Source organism: Giraffa tippelskirchi, chromosome 2, assembly GCF_054371585.1.
Source record: "Giraffa tippelskirchi isolate mGirTip1 chromosome 2, T2T-mGirTip1v1.2.pri, whole genome shotgun sequence".
Taxonomy (NCBI): Eukaryota; Metazoa; Chordata; class Mammalia; order Artiodactyla; family Giraffidae; genus Giraffa; species Giraffa tippelskirchi.
The window spans coordinates 14,922,102-14,938,642 of record NC_137276.1 but is presented as its reverse complement, the minus strand read 5'-3'; the positions used below and the strand labels follow the sequence as shown (position 1 = coordinate 14,938,642).

The 16,541-nt window shown below is 36.7% G+C and overlaps 1 protein-coding gene across 8 annotated transcripts in view; it reads left to right on the top strand.

The window, feature by feature from the left end:
* Positions 1 to 16,541, top strand: part of CCDC172 (coiled-coil domain containing 172) — a 73,957-nt gene that overhangs the window by 41,627 nt on the left and 15,789 nt on the right. For 7 of the 8 annotated variants that reach the window (XM_081573509.1, XM_081573511.1, XM_081573508.1 and 4 more), the window contains exons 5-7: positions 1,129 to 1,294; positions 4,729 to 4,830; positions 5,547 to 5,649. In XM_081573509.1, the coding sequence (XP_081429635.1) occupies positions 1,129 to 1,294; positions 4,729 to 4,830; positions 5,547 to 5,649 (371 nt within the window). Of the gene's footprint in view, positions 1 to 1,128; positions 1,295 to 4,728; positions 4,831 to 5,546; positions 5,650 to 7,020; positions 7,205 to 16,541 lie in introns of all 8 variants that reach the window. The other variant, XR_014077809.1, reaches the window with a different exon arrangement.

The window sequence follows — 16,541 nt, the reverse complement described above, 5'->3', positions numbered from 1 at the left end:
CCTGTTGAGATATGGAAAATTATTAAGTGCTATCTTAAACCAATTGGTAGAGTAATATAGTTTGAAAGAATTAAATTGTCAGGATGCAGTATAGAAATTATTTGCAATTGTAATAAGCATAAAAGAAACATTGAAACTGAGTTGAATTGCTCAGGCTTCAAGATCTTGGTTTTAATGCTTTTGAACAGCATAGAGGTTCAAACTTGCGGTGAAGTAATGGATGTGGGAGCAATGATAGATTTTATTTTTTTTATCATAAATCACAGCAAACAGACTCAATAGCTTTAAATGACAAGACCAGCTTAAGAATATAATCTATAACTAATTGACTTTTTGAAAAAATACATTTTAAACTGTTAAAAATATATATCCAGAGTCAGAATCAACAGAATCAACCACCAAATGGTTATGAATGGCATGGCAAGTTTCCAGCTGTAGCTCTTAATTAGTTATGTTTCTTGGAAAAAAATTGGAAAACACACAGTAATGTTTAGGTTTGACCATTGTCAAAAAGTTTAGATTCTAGCATTGTTTAAAGTTTCTGGAAATTCTTATTTCTACTTCATGTTGACATTTTATGAAATATAAACTGTTATTTAGAACTGTATTTGAAATGACCATGTAATTTTACCTTGTCTACATTTTAAAAGATTTTCTTGGAATTTACACTCAAAGGACAGTAATTTCTTTGAGTGTAGACCTGCATTTTCAAGTTCGGTCATTTAATTCTTTTACCATCCAGTTGCAATGTAATTCCTTTGAGTACAGATTTGCATTTTCAACTTTGATCATTTAGTTATTTTACCACCAATTTTGCAATGACAAAATGGCATATATGGCTGTAAGGTTAATATACAAACAGACACATACATAATGATGGGTGGTAAAATTTCTACCTCAGTAATTCTCCTAAAATATTAAGGATAAATCTTTCACATAAAAATGGTTGTTATCATGTAATAACCTGAGTTTTTAAATTAATATTGCTGGAGGAATATAGCATTTTACTACCAGGAATATAATTTTCTGTTTCATTCTCAGTATTTCCAAATGATTGAATTTTAATCATTAAAGAAGAATATTATTGCAATTAACACCTATATTTGGTCCTTTGTTTCCATTTTTCAGGAGGCTACAAAGAGAAGAGTTACAGAGGAAGAAGAAAAATTTATTAAGGAAATTACAGACTTCAATAATGAATATGAATTAACAAAGAAACGAGAGGTCTTGATGAAAGAAAATGTCAAGAGTCAAATATCTGACTTAGAAAACCAGGCAAACATTCTTAAAATGGGTATGAAAACATAGTACCACCTCATTTATCTGGCATTAATGAAGATAACTTATTTTGAATTAATGAATTTTCCAGAAATTTTACATAAGTAAATTGGGTTGTTACATTGCTATTCTTTTACTTTTATCTTAATTATATGTCTCTTTTACTATGAGCTGTCTCAAGTTCTTTAGAAGGAAGTGTGACATGATCATTGGTCATTTATTTAATAACCAAATTCTGTTTACTATCTGTTATATATTAGGCACTTTCTAGGTCCTAGAGGTATAAAACTAAAATGTGGGGGGATGAAATATATAGGTAGATATTTATAGTATATTGTGATAGAAACTATATAGGTGATATTGTTGCTGTGATCTTTATTTTACCATCAATACAGTTTAAACTAGGAAACACTGTTACACAGTGGGGTGAGGAGAATTCCATTTCGAAACACTAGTATGCAGATAATTGCAGTCTGTAATAAGATCCTGAACTAAAGAAATTATCAAAGAGAGGCTCAGTGGTGAAGAATCCGTCTGTCAATGTGAGAGACACGGGTTTGATCCCTGGTCAGGGAAAATCCCATATGCAGCAGAGCAGCTAAGCCCTTGTTCTGCAGCTGTTGAGCCCATGTGCCTCAACTACTGAAGCCCATATGACCTAGAGCTTGTACTGCGCAGAAAGAGAAGCCACCACAATGAGAAACCTGCCCACAGCAACTAAGGGTAGCACCCGCTCACTGCAACTAGAGAAAAACCTGAGCAACAATGAAGACCCAGTACAGCCATAAATAAATAACGTTATTAAAGAAAAAAATAGAAGTTACCAAAGAGAGGAGAAAACAAAGAGATTTTTAGGAAGAATGACAGATGTATCACTGACTAAACAGATAATAACATAAGTCAAGCATGAACCACAGTTTTCAAACTTCAGCGATTGGGTAGAATATGGTACCAGGAGGAAGAGCAGAAATGGAGATGAACTATATATAGCCTTTTCTGGACAAAAAAAAACTAAGTTTTGTTTCGATGTTTTTAGTTGGAGATGTCTATGGGATAAACAGGTAGAAATGCGCAAGTAGCAGGTTAAAATTTGGTTGTGAAACTGATACAAGAGATCAAGCTAGAACATTAGGTGTTGGATTCCAGAGAAGTTGCTAACATATTCCAAAAGGAACATGTAGAGGGAACATAGAGGGGTAGCAAAGACCAAAGGCAGAAACTGGAAAAGCATAGCATTTAAGGAAAGGAAGAGAATAATGAGACAGAAATGTCAAAGAGGGCAAGAGGAGAACCAGCAGAGAGTAATATGTGATTTGGGACACGATGCTTAAGTTTTATTTGCTTCAGTTTCTTCATCTATGAAGATGGAGGATAATGATAATGACTTTAACAAGATTGTTGTAAGTACTCATGAAATAATATTTAATTACATAGAATGCTACCTGGATCATAATTAAACCCTTAAAATATAGGGATTATACTTTTTAATTAGCTTAATTTCATTGATGAAGGAAATGAGGCTCTCAGAGATAAGTTGCTTTGGGTAGAGAGTATAGGACAGAAGTTCTTAAGGCATATATATAGGCATACATCTGGGAAGTTCTAATATATATATACTATGAGCAGGAAGGAGCACAATACAAAATACTAGAACTAGAGAAAATGTATTCAAAACTATTTTTAGATATTGAGGACAAGGGACTGTCCAAGACTGTGATTCCCGAGAGAAGGAAAACACATGAGGCATGATTACCCTAAGCTTTTACCTGGTTGCAGTTTTTTGACAACAGGAGTGAGAGAGGGAACTTAAACAAAACATAGTGGCCTGATTGAGTCGAGGATACAAAGACTGGAGTTCAGGGAGGCTGAGTTAGCTGAAATTTTCAGGACAATGTACTGAGAGGAAAGAACTGCACAGACAAAACCTCCAGAAGTCTATATAGAGATTGCTTTGAGTCTTTGGCTATATATTATTATTTGCATACATAGGGGAAAATCCTGTAGACTGAATAAAGAAAAACTGCTGGGGAATCATAAGGTCAACAATTCTGTGAGCTCACACAGCACTGGGAGACATTCATGTTCCATCCTTTCAGAATAGAAAGAGCTCATTAAGCAGAAGAATCCTGCCTTATTAGTAGGATTCAATTAGCCTTCAACTTAAGGCTATTCTAGATACACTCTAAATCTTAAAAGCAAGGTTTGAACCTAATTATTTTACCTAACTGCATGCTGCAGTCCATGGGGTCACGAAGAGTCGGACACGACTGAGTGACTTCACTTTCACTTTTCTCTTTCATGCATTGGAGAAGGAAATGGCAACCCACTCCAGGGTTCTTGCCTGGAGAATCCCAGGGACCAGGGAGCCTGGTGGGCTGCCATCTGTGGGGTCGCACAGAGTCGGACACGACTGAAGCGACTTAGCAGCAGCAGCAGCAACTGCATGCTAAATAGCAGGTATCAACATGCTTGAGGGGAAGAGAGCAAAATTCAAACATCAACAAAATAGTAAACAAAATGTCTAGTATCCAACCAAAAATCACTGTATCTGTGAAAAAGAAATTGTATCTCAAATTTCCAAAAAGGAAATTAGGTCAACAGAAACATCTCTAGAAATCATAGAGATAATGAAATTCACAGAGAAGGACTTTTAACATTGATATTATAAAAATATTCAAGACCATGAATATAATAAAGAGATAAATAAAAGATATAATAAAAAATTCAAAAAATCATTTGGCAAGATCCAACACCCTTTCATGATAAACACAGTCAATAAACTAGACATAAAAGGGACCATTCTCAACCTGATGAAGAGTATCTATGAAAAACCATGTTGAATGTTATTTATGATGAAAGAATGAGAATTTTTCATCTAAAATCAGGAAAAGATGAAGATATTCATCCACTCCTGGTACTTGTATCCAGCATTTTACTAGAGATTTTAGCCTGGGCAATCAGTCAAGAAAAAGAAATACGAGACATCTAGATTGGAAATGAAGTAGTAAATCTATCTCAAGATAGCATGATCTTGTGTATAGAAATCCTGAGGAATCCATAGGAAAACTATTTGAGCTAATAAACAAGTTCAGCAAGGTGGCAGGTTATTAGATCAATATACACAAGCCAAATGGACAGTTTGTAAATTAACATTCAATTTGCAATCAAAAAAGAGTAAAACACATTTAACAAAAGTTTAAGACTTGTATACAAAAACTACAAAAAACATTGTTGAAAGAAATTAAAGAAGACCTAAATAAATGGAAAGTCATCCCAAGCTGATGGATTGGAAGATCTAATATTGTTAAGCAGTACTCCCAAAAGTATATTGACCATACATTGCTTACATTTTTACTACACAAGAAAAAGTTAATCATTCTTGACAGACATTAGGCAAAGCCAAAAATAGTTAAAATATGTTCTTTTGGTTTTTTGTGTATTTATTTCTAGAAATGAAGTCAATGGAACATGATAGTGACCTGTTAAATGAACTTCAAAAACAAAAGAGTGAATTAATACAAGAATTATTTACTTTGAAGAGAAAGCTTAAAGGTATTACATGTATGAGTTACTTTGCTGATGAATATAGTTGTATATCTATCATTTGTTTTTCAGTTGCTAAGTTGTTGTGTCCAACTCTTTGTGACCCCATGGACTGTAGCACACTAGGCCCTCCTATCCTTCACCATCTCCTGGAGTCTGCTCAATTCATGTTCATTGAGTCAGTGATGCTATCTATATATCTCATCCTCTGCTGCCCCTTTCTCCTTTTGCGTTCAGTCTTTCCCAGCATCAAAGTCTTTTCCAATGAGTCAGTTCACATCAGGTGGCCAAAGTATTGAAGTTTCATCTTCAGCATCAGTCATTCCAGTGAATATTCAGGGTTGATTTCTTTTAGAATTGACTGGTTTGATCTCCTTGCAGTCCAAGGGGCTCACAAGAGTTCTCTATTATAGGTTAATATTATTCCTTCAAAATGTATTTACTCACTGGGATATAGGTGATGTAAAAAGGGAATTTTATTGATGTGAAAAAGGAATAGGTAAAGCACTAAATTGAAAAGTGTTGAATCTGGTATTTTTAATTTCATAAATTTTAAGATCTTTTTTTGTGTCTTTAATTGCTACATTAAAGTAGAAAAATAAAAATCATTAGTACATGTATTTTATATGAAACACCAAAATTTAGAGCATTGTTGTTATGAATGAAGAAAGATAACCTTTATATTTAACTTTTTAAAGAGTATACAAATTTTCTTAATTGTTTAGGTTTTGAAGATAAAAAAAATGAAGCCATTTGTACTACTAAATACCTAGAGGCAGAAAAAATAAAAATCAATGAAAAACCTCAAAATGATGCTGAATGCTTAAGGTAAGAATTGCCTATTATACTTTGATAGTAAAGTCTGGTAATTTTTCAAGTTGTCAAGTAGATTTCAGCATAAAGCCAAATGCAAAATTATTTCAAGATCATTTAAGATGTTATTTCCTTCTATGTGTATTCTGAAATATGTTAATAAGCAAATGTTTTACTGGCTAAAAACACAGAAGTTTTAAATTGTATCAGGTTGATACTATGGAAATCAGTCTTATCTTTTCCTATTCCTCAAGAACTCTGAGTTATTCACATCCTAAAAGATAAAATGTAGAACCATTTCCACAACTCTTTTTTCTTTATTATCCCTAAGTTTTTGGAGTGAAATGACTGAAATTATCTTTTTTGGTCCCTCTAGATTTCAAGGGGAAAAAAATCACAGTCTACTGCTTTACTTGAAATCTGTCTTTCTGGTTTTGTGCCTAAAGATTGAAAATGTATTTTCTCTATGGAATATTTAGATGTTTTCTGTGTATTTAGATAATGAAAGAATGGCTGAGGTCTGAAATGACGTAGTTATATACCAAAGGAGAACATCTCCCCCAGTTTATTAATTTCATTGTTATTTATTAATAATTCAGTGTTAACATTTGCTGGCTTAATTTTAAAGAGCTTCCTATACTTTCTAGGTTTCATGTAAGAAACAGAAACCTCGTTACTGAATCTATGAAGAGGCAAATGAAGCCTTCTGTCACATAAATCATGTAGGAAATATGTCCATTAGAGCTGAACAAATGCTTCATATTAGCAGTGTATTGCCTTAGGCCATAATTTTAGTAGATTGGGAGAAAATATTTGCAATTTAATTTTATGTTAAGTTTTATAAGCATGAAATATCAATCTCTTGGGTGATAATGTTTGATACAGAACGAGTTTCTGTAATGACAGTATGCTCATTGATTTTTTTTACACTTTTAAAAATGGTCATGCCCATTGGTATCATTATAGTTCATAGTATAAAGGCTTCCAATATGAACTCCAGTTTTGTGGGTTTATCTTTCAGTGATAAAAGTTTTCCCTGGGTTAAAATTAAACACTCAAAGTCTGTTAAGAGGGCCTTTTCCTTCAGAGATGGTGACAGAGAAAATTTGGATAGAAAGAAACATCAGTTAATATGCCTAGTCCATTCTTTGCATTTTAGCAGTTACTGAATAAAATGCCAGTATTTATCAGTTCCCACTTTAAATTCTTTAAAATGTGTAGCTTAGTTTCCCTTCTGGTATGTTCCATAAAAATGATTTCAAGTGTGAAGAGCAGAGTCAAAGTACTAAGTATAGAGATTTTGAAAAAGAGTGCCATCAGTCTTATAAATAGTGAAATAACAAGGAGCTAATAATGGTAATCACGATGATGTGATCACTCACCTAGAGCCAGACATCCTGGAATGTGAAGTCAAGTGGGCCTTAGAAAGCATCACTACAAACAAAACTAGTGGAGGTGATGGAATTCCAGTTGAGCTAATTCAAATCCTGAAAGATGATGCTGTGAAAGTGCTGCACTCAATATGCCAGCAAATTTGGAAAATTCAGCAGTGGCCACAGGACTGGAAAAGGTCAGTTTTCATTCCAATCCCAAAGAAAGGCAATGCCAAAGAATGCTCAAACTACCACACAATTGCACTCATCTCACATGCTAGTAAAGTAATGCTCAAAATTCTCCAAGCCAGGCTTCAGTAATATGTGAACCATGAACTTCCAGATGTTCAAGGTGGTTTTAGAAAAGGCAGAGGAACCAGAGATCAACTTGTCAACATCCACAGGATCATCGAAAAAGCAAGAGAGTTCCAGAAAAACATCTATTTCTGCTTTATTGACTATGCCAAAGCCTTTGACTGTGTGGATCACAATAAACTGTGGAAAATTCTGAAAGAGATGGGAATACCAGACCATCTGACCTGTCTCTTGAAAAAACCTGTATTCAGGTCAGGAAGCAACAGTTAGAACTAGACATGGAACAACAGACTGGTTCCAAATAGGAAAAGGAGTACGTCAAGGCTGTATATTGTCACCCTGTTTATTTAACTTATATGCAGAGTACATCACGAGAAATGATGGGCTGGAGGAAGCACAAGCTGGAGTCAAGATTGCCAGGAGAAATATCAATAACCTCAGATATGCAGATGACACCAGAAAGTGGCAGAAAGAGAAGAAGAACTAAAGAGCCTCTTGATGAAAGTGACAGAGGAGAGTGAAAAAATTGGCTTAAAGCTCAACATTCAGGAAACTAAGATCATGGCCTCCGGTCCCATCACTTCATGGGAAATAGATGGAGAAACAGTGGAAACAGTGTCTGACTTTATTTTTCTGGGCTCCATAATCACAGCAGATGGTGATTGCAGCCATGAAATTAAAAGACGCTTACTCCTTGGAAAGAAAGTTATGACCAACCTAGACAGCATATTAAAAAGCAGAGACATTACTTTGCCAACAAAGGTCCGTCTAGTTAAGGCTATGGTTTTTCCAGTGGTCATGTATGGATGTGAGAGTTGGACTATAAAGAAAGCTGAGCACCGAAGAATTGATGCTTTTGAACTGTGGTGTTGGAGAAGACTCTTGAGAGTCCCTTGGACAGCAAGGAGATCCAACCAGTCCATCCTAAAGGAGATGAGTCCTGAGTGTTCATTGGAAGGACTGATGTTGAAGCTGAAACTCCAATACTTTGGCCACGTGATGCGAAGAGCTGACTCATTGGAAAAGACCCTGATGCTGGGAAAGACGGAGGGCAGGAGGAGAAGTGGACGACAGAGGATGAGATGGTTGGATGGCATCACCAACTCGATGGACATGGGTTTGGGTGGACTCCGGGAGTTGGTGATGGACAGGGAGGCCTGGCATGCTGTGGTCCATGGGGTCGCAAAGAGTCGGACACGACTGAGCAACTGAACTGAACTGAACTGAATAATGGTAGCAAGAAATGATATGACATTTATTGAACATCATTAAGACCAAAATTAAGTTGATTTTACCCCTAAATTTTAGAATAGAATCTTTTTCATTTCTGTGTTCAAATGTATACTGAATTCTATAGTAATGACCTTCGTCTTAAATTTTCCAATTTAACTACTGATGGTATAGATACTGTTTTTATAGCAGGGTTTCTCAGACTTGTCACTGTTGAGATTTTGGGCCAAGATATTCTGTTGTGAGAGAGCTGTCCCATGCAGTGTAAGATATTTATTAGCATTCCTGGTCTCTACCAACTAGATGCAAGTAGCACTACCCACCCCCTGTTGTTACAAACCAAAAATGTTTCCAGATATTATCAAATGTCCCCTTGACAGAGACAGGTGGGCAGAATTGTCCCCAGTTCAGAACCAGTCTTATTTTAAGGTTTTTATCATTGTACTTCTACTTTTATTAAACTTTAACCAGTAAGAAAGCAATTGCAAAAAATTAATATTCTGTTTCTATGAGCTTATTGTTTCTGCTTTTTATAATTAGAAAAATTTTGATACTTATTTTATTCTATATATATTATTGAAATTCTTTTATAATGATTATAAAGTTAAAGTTTTTTAAAGTTAATCTGCCATGTTCAGGTTGTTTGTCGGACTCGACTTAATGCTATCCGTTAATGAAGAGAACCAGTACTTTATATTCACAATATTTTAATAATCTCTGCTTTAGTTAATCTTTCCCTATTTGTAAATTATAAGATATTTGTTTATTTAAAAGATTTTGTTGTGAAGAGTATGGGATCATTAATTAACACATGTTAAGGCAAGTAACTCACAGAATATTGCTATGATTAACACCTAAACCAGAGGTTGGATTAATTTCTAAGAAGCATCCCTGAGAACTTTGTAACTGATCAAGCTAGTGTTTTTCATATAGTCTGGGGAGGACAGAAGTGATAAACCTCAGGGTCTCGAGAGGCAGTAAACATAGAGGCTAAGGTTACAAACCCTTTGAATCCCAGCTTTGCTATTTACTAGGTTGGTGACCCCAGACAAGCAATTTAACATGTCTGTGACTCATTCTCTACATCTATCAAATGAAGTTAATAATTGCAACCACCTCACAAGATTATAATAAAAATTAAATGATTTAATATATGTGTGTGTATATATATATATATAAAGCCCTTAAAGTCGTTCTTAGTACACAGTGCTGCTGCTGCTGCTGCTGCTGCTAAGTCGCTTCAGTCGTGTCCAACTCTGTGCGACCCCATAGACGGCAGCCCACCATGCTCCGCCGTCCCTGGGATTCTCCAGGCAAGAACACTGGAGTGGGTTGCCATTTCCTTCTCCAATACGTGAAAGGGAAAAGTGAAAGTGAAGTCACTCGGTCGTGTCTGACTCTTAGCGACCCCATGGACTGCAGCCCACCAGGCTCCTCCATCCATGGGATTTTCCAGGCAAGAGTACTGAAGTGGGGTGCCATTGCCTTCTCCTAGTACACAGTAAATACTCTAAATTATTATACATAATTATAATTGTATAATTACTTATGATTTCATTTTTACTTCTTATTATCCATATGGATTTCATGCCTTTCAAGCTTCTTTCTCATTTTTTTCTGTCCTTTTAATGCAGAGACTTCCTGAAAGTTAGTTATTGATTGTATTCTTAGTTTGTACTCTCCATGGCTTGTCTCATCTGGTCTAAAGTTTTAGTTATCATCTATAGATAATTTTCAAATCCCTGTCACTAATCCCTCCTTCCTAAGATCCAGCTGAATTCTCAACAATTTAATTATTGTTGTTATTGTTCAGTTGCTAAGTCATGTATGACTCTTTGCAAACCCATGGACTGTAGCACGCCAGGCTCCTCTGTCTTCCACTGTCTCCCGGAGTTTGCTCAAATTCATTTCCATTGAGTCGGTGATGCCATCCAACCATCTCATCCTGTGTTACCCTCTTCTCCTCCTGCCCTCCGTCTTTCCCATCATCAGGGTCGTTTCCATTGAGTCGACTCTTCATATCAAGTGACCAAAGTATTGGAGCTTCCGCTTCAACAACAGTCCTTCCAATCAATATTAAGGGTTGATTTCCTTTAGGACTGACTAGCTTGATCTTCTTTCAGTCCAAGAGACTCTCAAGAGTCTTCTCCAATATCACAATTCAAAAGCAACAATTCTCTAGTGCTCAGCCTTCTTTATGGACCAACTTTCACATCCATGCATGACTACTGGAAAAACCATAGCTTTGATTGTATGGACCTTTATCAGCAAAGTGATGTCTCTGCTTCTTAATACTGTGTCTAGGTTTGTCATAGCTTTCCTTCTAAGGAATAAGTGTCTTTTAATTCCATGGCTGCAGTTACTGTCCACAGTAATTTTGGAGCCCAAGAAAATAAAGTCTGTCACTGCTTCCGCTTTTTTCCCTTCTGTTTGCCACGACATGATGGGATTGGATGCCATGATCTTAGATTTTTGATGTTGAATTTTAAGCCAGCTTTTTCACTCTCCTCTTTGACCTCTTTCAACAATGTAATATAATCAAACAAAAACAAAAGCATAACCTATGTTATCTCCCTGCATTTCTATCACATACTCTATTCTACTAGCTCATCAGAATACTATTTGTGCATTTCCAAAAATGCCAGAGGACTTCACACCTCTGTATCTTTCTTTTTCTTTTCCATCAGCTAAAATCTGATTTAGTCCTTAAGGCATAGCTCACATGGCATTTTTCCTGAGTATTGCTCAAACCCAAAATGTGAAACCGAGAAGGACCCTGTGGGGCTCCTGGGCACAGAAGTCTTTTTGTCCCCCTTTTCTTATAGGCAAGGCTCCAACTTTCATGGCCTTCCCTGAGTTCCAAAGGACAGGTTTGAACAGTTGCTAATCAAGAGAGGAGTAGCCAAGAAACCACCTGAGGCAACATTAAAGGGACCAGAGAAGCCCCTCAAGATTCAGTTCAGTTCAGTTCAGTCACTCAGTCGTGTCCGACTCTTTGCGACTGCATGAACTGCAGCACGCCAGGCCTCTCTGTCCATCACCAACTCCCAGAGTTTACCCAAACTCATGTCCGTCAAGTCAGTGATGCCATCCAGCCATCTCATCCTCTGTCGTCCCCTTCTCCTCCTGCCCCCAATCCTTCCCAACATCAGAGTCGTTTCCAATGAGTCAACTCTTCTCATGAGGTGGCCAAAGTATTGGAGTTTCAGCTTCAACATCAGTCCTTCCAGTGAAAACCCAGGACAGATCTCCTTTAGGATGGACTGGTTGGATCTCCTTGCAATCCAAGGGACTCTCAAGAGTCTTCTCCAACACCACAGTTCAAAAGCATCAATTCTTCAGCGCTCAGCATTCTTCACCATCCAACTCTCACATCCATACATGACTACTGGAAAAACCATAGCCTTGACTAGACGGACCTTTGTTGGCAAAGTAATGTCTCTGCTTTTTAATATGCTGTCTAGGTTGGTCATAACTTTCCTTCGAAGGAGTAAGCGTCTTTTAATTTCATGGCTGCAGTCACCATCTGCAGTGATTTTGGACCCCCAAAAAATAAAGTCAGCCACTGTTTCCACTGTTTTCCCATCTATATCACATCAAGTGATGGGACCAGAGGCCATGATCTTAGTTTTCTGAATGTTGAGCTTTAAGCCAACTTTTTCACTCTCCTCTCTCACTTTCATCAAGAGGCTCTGTAGTTCTTCTTCACTTTCTGCCACTTTCTGGTGTCATCTGCATATCTGAGGTTATTGATATTTCTCCCAGCAATCTTGATTCAAGCTTGTGCTTCCTCCAGCCCAGCGTTTCTTGTGATGTACTCTGCATATAAGTTAAATAAGAGGGTGACAATGTACAGCCTTGACATACTCCTTTTCCTATTTGGGACCAGTCTGTTGTTCCATGTCTAGTTCTAACTGTTGCTTCCTGACCTGCATACAGGTTTCTCAAGAGACAGGTCAGGTGGTCTGGTATTCCCATCTCTTTCAGAATTTTCCACAGTTTATTGTGATCCACACAGTCAAAGGCTTTGGCATAGTCAATAAAGCAGAAATAGATGTTTTTCTGGAACTCTCTTGCTTTTTCAATGATCCAGCGGATGTTGGCAAGTTGATCTCTGGTTCCTCTGCCTTTTCTAAAACCAGCTTGAACATCTGGAAGTTCACAGTACACGTATTGCTGAAGCCTGGCTTGGAGAATTTTGAGCATTACTTTACTAGCGTGTGAAAGATTAGGAGACTCTAAATCAGAGTAAAAGAGTGCATGCCCTGCATATACCCTAATTTTTCCAGCAAGCCCACCCTTGAACTCCTGCCATAAAACTCTTCATCAAACCCTCCAAGATTGGGACACATAGTTTTCAAGAGCAAGAGTCTTCTGTATCCCCCTTTACTTGGCAAAACAATAAATCTATTCTTTTCTGCTTTACCCAAAACTCTTATCTTCATGATTCGATTTGGCACTGGTGCGGAGAGGCCGAGCTTTTGGCATGAAATGTAGCAGATGTGTTTGATGTGTTCACAAATCTCACTATTTCCACCCTATCCCAGCCCATCACCAAGTTTTGTTGCTTTTGCCTCCAAAACATTTCTTGAATCCTTCTACTTCTCTCACCACAGCTAACATCCTAGTTCTAGCCACTCGTCTCTCTTCCCTGGATCCCAGTAACAGTCTCTCTTCTGCTTTTCCTTCATCCACTCTTGCCGCCATTGCATTGTAAATTGAGTTGCATAATTTCCCTTATTAAAATCATCTGTGGCTTCATAATGAACATAATACAACCTAAAGCTCATGACTTGTCACGATATGGTATATGACCACCTCCCAGATGTTATTCCCAACTATGGTTACCAACAAAGGTCCATCTAGTCAAAGCTATGGTTTTTCCAGTAGTCATGTGAGGATATGAGAGTTGGACTATAAAGAAAGGTCAGCACCGAAGAATTGATGCTTTTGAACTGTGGTGTTGGAGAAGACTCTTGAGAGTCCCTTGGACTGCAAGGAGATCCAGCCAGTCAATCCTAAAGGAAATCAGTCCTGAATGTTCATTGGAAGGACTGATGCTGGAGCTGAAACTCCAATACTTTGGCCACCGCCTCATTGGAAAAGATTGAAGGCAGAAGGAGAAGGGGACGACAGAGGATGAGATGGTTGGATGGCATTACCAATGCAATGAACATGAGTTTGATTAGGCTCAGGGAGTTGGTGATGGATAGGGAAGCCTGGCACACTGCAGTCCATGGGGTCACAAAGAGTCGGACAGGACTGAGTGACTGAACTGACTGACTGATGGTTCCCTTTTCACTCTGCTCCCTCAAGCAATCCAGGGTTTCTTCCACCTAAGACCTTTATCTATGTCTTTCTTTCTCCTCAGCTTATCAGATTGCCCCTTGATTTATTTCTCCCACCTGATGGGACATATCTTATCCTTTAGATCTCAACTGAACTATTTCCTCAGGGAAAGTTCCCTGTGATCTTTTTATAACCTGTTATTTTTCCTAATAATACACTGTATTTTTTCCTTTCTAACACAATCCATTTTATAATTACATATTTATGTGCTTTATTTTATTCATGTTTGTCTCATCACTCATCATATGCTCAATAAGGGGAAGGATCTTACCTACTTTGTTTACCATTGTATACTTATGGTCTAATACTAATACCTTTATACAGAGCTTTGCCTAGAGTAGGTATTGGGTAAATAAATGAAGGAATAAATGAGCATAATAAATTGTGAAAGCATTCCTTTACTGTTTTCTTCTCTGTGTTCATAGAGATTATAATTCTGTTATATGACCCATCATATGCAATGATAGCTGTGTGTATCAATCTCTCCCACTGAACTGGGAACTCCCTCTACTACTTGTTAGTTTTTCTGTCAGTGTCTGCATCTAACATAGTCAAGGGCACATAGTGTTTAATAAATATTTGTTCCAGTGAGTACATCTACATTTTAAAAAACTTTTACTACAAAGAAAATAGAAGTTCCTCATGCATTTTCAATATTCTTCGCAAAGACATGGTATAAATTAACCACTGGTATAACCCCATGGAATTCTTCTTCCCGCTCCTGATTGTTTTCTTCTATGTAGAAAAAACTTTACTGGTTTAACTCTCCTAGCCATCTCCCCAGAACTCCTCCTTTATTATTCTAAGGTGGAGAGGAGTGATTCATTCTGATTGTTGAGTTTGGAAGGATAAACTGAACACCAGCTCCTTTCTTTGCCTGATCTCTTTGGAGTCTGGCCGGTCTCACCAGTGTATGTTCTACTCTGCTCCTCTCTCCCTTGAGTTTTACAGTGGTAGGACTTCATGGGAGAAAGCTTTTGGCATCTGCCTTTAATGGTATGAGTTAGGTTAGTCTAATTCTGAGTTCAGTATTAGTAGTAAATCCTTTGCATGTAGATATAAGCCACATTCTCTACTGTCTGGTGTATTAGTAGCAAACATGACATCTTGGCTTCCCTTCTGTCTTCCTCACTTCTCAGGTGTGCAGAATTCAGGTAGCAAAGAACAGACCCCTTCAAACTTCTAACACCTATTATTTGTTATTATTAATCAACACCAGGATCACCAAAATACAATCCTTCATCATGAGTTTTTATTTACTCCAAATAGTAACATACCAGACAACTTGAAACATTTCAGGCCTTTTTCTTATCCACAATACTGAGAATGGTTTTACATTTTTTATAATCAATGTTTGTACTGGTTTAATACAACAGGAAGTTTGTTTCAGAAATGAAGCTGCAGAGTCAACAGCATGGATATTCTTTCTTAGCATTTGAAGATGGTGTGGTTTTGTGAAGAGCATACTTGCAATGGAAACTGCACAAAAGTTAATATATACCTGCTACTGAGAGACTCTAAATGCATTTATATGAAGTAATAAATCAATGCTGTTGCCTCTTCAATGAAAAAGTCATCCAGTTAAGTTAGTCATAGAGGTCACACTGATGGTCCTTAGATTTATAGGAAGGTATAAGCACATGATGATGTTAGAATACTTCTAACCTCTCTGAAAGATACACAGATAAATATGTATGTTTACATATGTGTATATTTTTTATTTTACCAAATATGAATAGATAGTTTTAAATTATGAGAGTAGACTGTGTTGATTAAATAAAAAAAGTTTAGACATTACAAAAATGTAAAACATCAGTCTCTTCTCTCATGTCTGACTCTAGAAAACTTCAGTGTAACCATTATTAAAAGTTTGACACGTATTCTGTCAGAGTTTATAGTCTGTATGTGTTCGTGTATGTATGTGTGTGCACGCACACGTGCATTTAACATTGGTCTGTAGTTTGTTTTATTCTTAGAAAACATAGGTATTTCTCATTAATACATACTGATCAACTTGATTCTTTTTAATGCTGATGTATAAAGATGCCATATTTTGTAAGCTTCCTCCCATTGATGGATGGGAGGAAGTTCTTAAATATTCAGAATTAGAAGCATTTTTATAAATGTATCCTTAAATACTTGTGGAAGTGTTTCTGTAACATCATTTAGGAGAGTAATAAGAATTGTTATCTAGCCTATATGGAGGAAATAATGCACATTTACGTTGCAATACTCTGATTATCAACAGTAATAAACTCCAAGTAGACAAGTGTAACAAAATCTCAGTTCTAAAGTTTCTAGAAAATAGTAGTCGAAAGTTAGATATCTATAGCCAACCCCTATCATCTCTCTAGTTTTTAACATTTATAAAATATGAAAATCCTCATTTAATTCCAGGATCATTCTTAGCTATGTATTTTGTTGAATATTTCTGTTGACTCTGCATTTTTCTGGTAAAACTTCATCATTTATTCACTAACAGAAGTGCCTCTACAGCATTGATTATGTAGCCTTCAAGCTAATAGAAATTCCCTGTTTCATGAATTCCTGGCACACACTGTAGTTATTAAAGCTTCGAGTAAATAGAAGGGAAATTTTTATGGTAGAAATCAGTTGATTATTTTAAATGTTATATTCTGA